This window comes from Primulina tabacum, chromosome 13 (assembly GCF_025594145.1).
Source record: "Primulina tabacum isolate GXHZ01 chromosome 13, ASM2559414v2, whole genome shotgun sequence".
NCBI lineage: Eukaryota > Viridiplantae > Streptophyta > Magnoliopsida > Lamiales > Gesneriaceae > Primulina > Primulina tabacum.
In genome coordinates, this window is record NC_134562.1 from 29370498 (window position 1) to 29372673 (window position 2176).

The 2176-nt window shown below is 46.0% G+C and overlaps 1 protein-coding gene across 1 annotated transcript; it reads right to left on the reverse strand.

Moving 5' to 3' along the window:
* Positions 1-247: 247 nt before the first annotated feature.
* Positions 248-1695, reverse strand: LOC142523129 (metalloendoproteinase 2-MMP-like). The gene has a single exon (XM_075626776.1). It carries the CDS (start codon positions 1450-1452, stop codon positions 364-366), a length of 1089 nt encoding a protein of 362 aa, XP_075482891.1. The 5' UTR covers positions 1453-1695; the 3' UTR covers positions 248-363.
* Between the last annotated feature and the right edge of the window lie 481 nt (positions 1696-2176).

Genomic DNA, 2176 nt, shown 5'->3' on the forward strand with positions numbered 1-2176 from the left:
AAAACGAGTAGGTTTCTTGTGAGACGGTCTCACAAATCTTTATCCGTGAGACGGGTCAACACTAACGATATTCACAATAAAAAAATAATACTCTAAGCATAAAAAATAATAATTTTTCATGGATGACCAAAATAAGAGATCCGTCTCACAAAATACGACCCGTGAGATCGTCTCACACAAGTTTTTGTCATTAAAAAATGTGCCATTTTCTAAATTTTAATCCTGCTTGAGCAGTGCACTTGCAAAGTTGAACCCAAAAAATGAAGAAGGATTTCAATTATAAAAATTCCGACATATATACGAATATTACAACAATAGGAAAAATAATAGCTATCTCCACAGTAAAAAATATATTTTAAAAAATCAAACAAATAATAAAGAAAATAATCCAACAACAATAAGGAGAACCCCACGACCCGACAACGAATGACCCGAATTGGAATCCCTATCCTGTCGCGGAGTCAAAACAGGGCCCGACCCATTGAAGTTCGGGTTCGACCCGTATAGCTCTTGAATACCCGTAATATCATCGTTTGCTAGCTCCACTTTCCTCACACCCGATGGAATACTCGGGTACATTATCGCTTCTTCGACCGAGCTGTGACCCAACCCGAGTAAATGCCCGATCTCGTGAACCGCCACCGATTCGAGGTCCACCGCCGACAGCGGGGCGGCGTTGATGAAGTCGCCGTCGATCACCCAGTTCTCGTCGTTGTCCAGATGCAGCCTCCCAACCGTCGGCGCGAACGCGTGCGCCAGCGTGCCCAGGACCCCGTCGAACGGCTCGCCGTCGCCGTGGTCGCCGCTGAAGAACCCGATCTTGATGTCCGCCTGCCGGAACGATGTAATCTGCGTGAAACTCAACGTGGTCACCTCCGACCACCGGTCGAACGCGCGTGTGAACAGGCTCTGGACGTTCGGCGGCACCTGATTCTCCGGAGAGAAGGCGTACGTGAGCTCACTCTTGCTGGCCGGCCAGCGGGGTCGGTTGGGGAAGAACGAGTAATGGGCAATCGTGTGGATCGTAGAATTTGTGCTTGGTGGTTTCCCGAAACGCATTGTGGAAGTCCCGTTGACCATATCGGGGTTGCCGCATCGTGGCTGCACGATGTACTTCAAAGTCGGCGCATCTATCACTCCGGTGGTGTCGAGGTTGAAGTTGAGCTGGTAGATTTTGACGGCGGACTCGAAGGGGTCGTCGAATTCGTCGGAGAAATCAGCGTAAGAAGAATTAAGGTACCCAAAATACTGGAAGTATTTCTTGAGCTTAGCTAACCCATCGACTTTCATCCCATGTCCGCAGCCCACAAGATTGTTAAACGCATCCCAACCTGTGCCATTGGGGATCAACGATGCCGGGATTGATGTGATATTGGGGAAGAAATGCGCCGAAATCGGAGCTGGATTGACGACAAAGATCAGCAGAGAGATTATCAGCAACGGGAACTTCATCTTCCTCGCGAGTGAGAGAAAGCGGATGAAAATTTCTGCAATGAAAATGGAGATGATCGAGTTTTCAAGAGAAATATGGTACGGAGGACAGCAGATTAATGGTGCTGATTTAACCGTGTGAGAGAGAGAGAGAGAGAAGACAGACCGAGTCTATTTGAAAATTCAACATGTATTATTAAATGATTCCCCAACACCATTTCCTTCCAGGTTCTCTCATTTATTCCAACATTTTATTTAATTATTATTGGCTGAAACTTATAAATTTTTAAAAAACATCTCACAAGCGCTAAAAATCCGCTTCAAGCTCGAGGATCAGTTTACCCCCGCTCGTCGGCCGATCCTTCTTTTTGCAATGGTGCGACGTACTCTGCGAGGGGGCGGTTATGGGTTATTAAACATGCTATTGCCCGCATAGAGATTGCAATGCTCTGATTTTAAAAGAATGTGGTGGGAACTTGGGGCGGTCGACATGCCCGAACTGCAAGGGGTGGTCGGTTTGATTAATTTTAAAAAAAGTTTGTCACATAACTTCTCGGGGATTCGGTCGAAGCTGGCTGTAAGGGCACTGTTTGAACCAGCCGATGATTGACACGTGGGAAGTAAATTCTATTTTGAACTTACGAAACCAAGGTTGAGCAGGTTGGTCAAATTTTTAAAAAAAAAAACATTGATACATGGCAAAATATGAATGGATGAGAGTAATGTCCACAGTGGTGGTATCCAA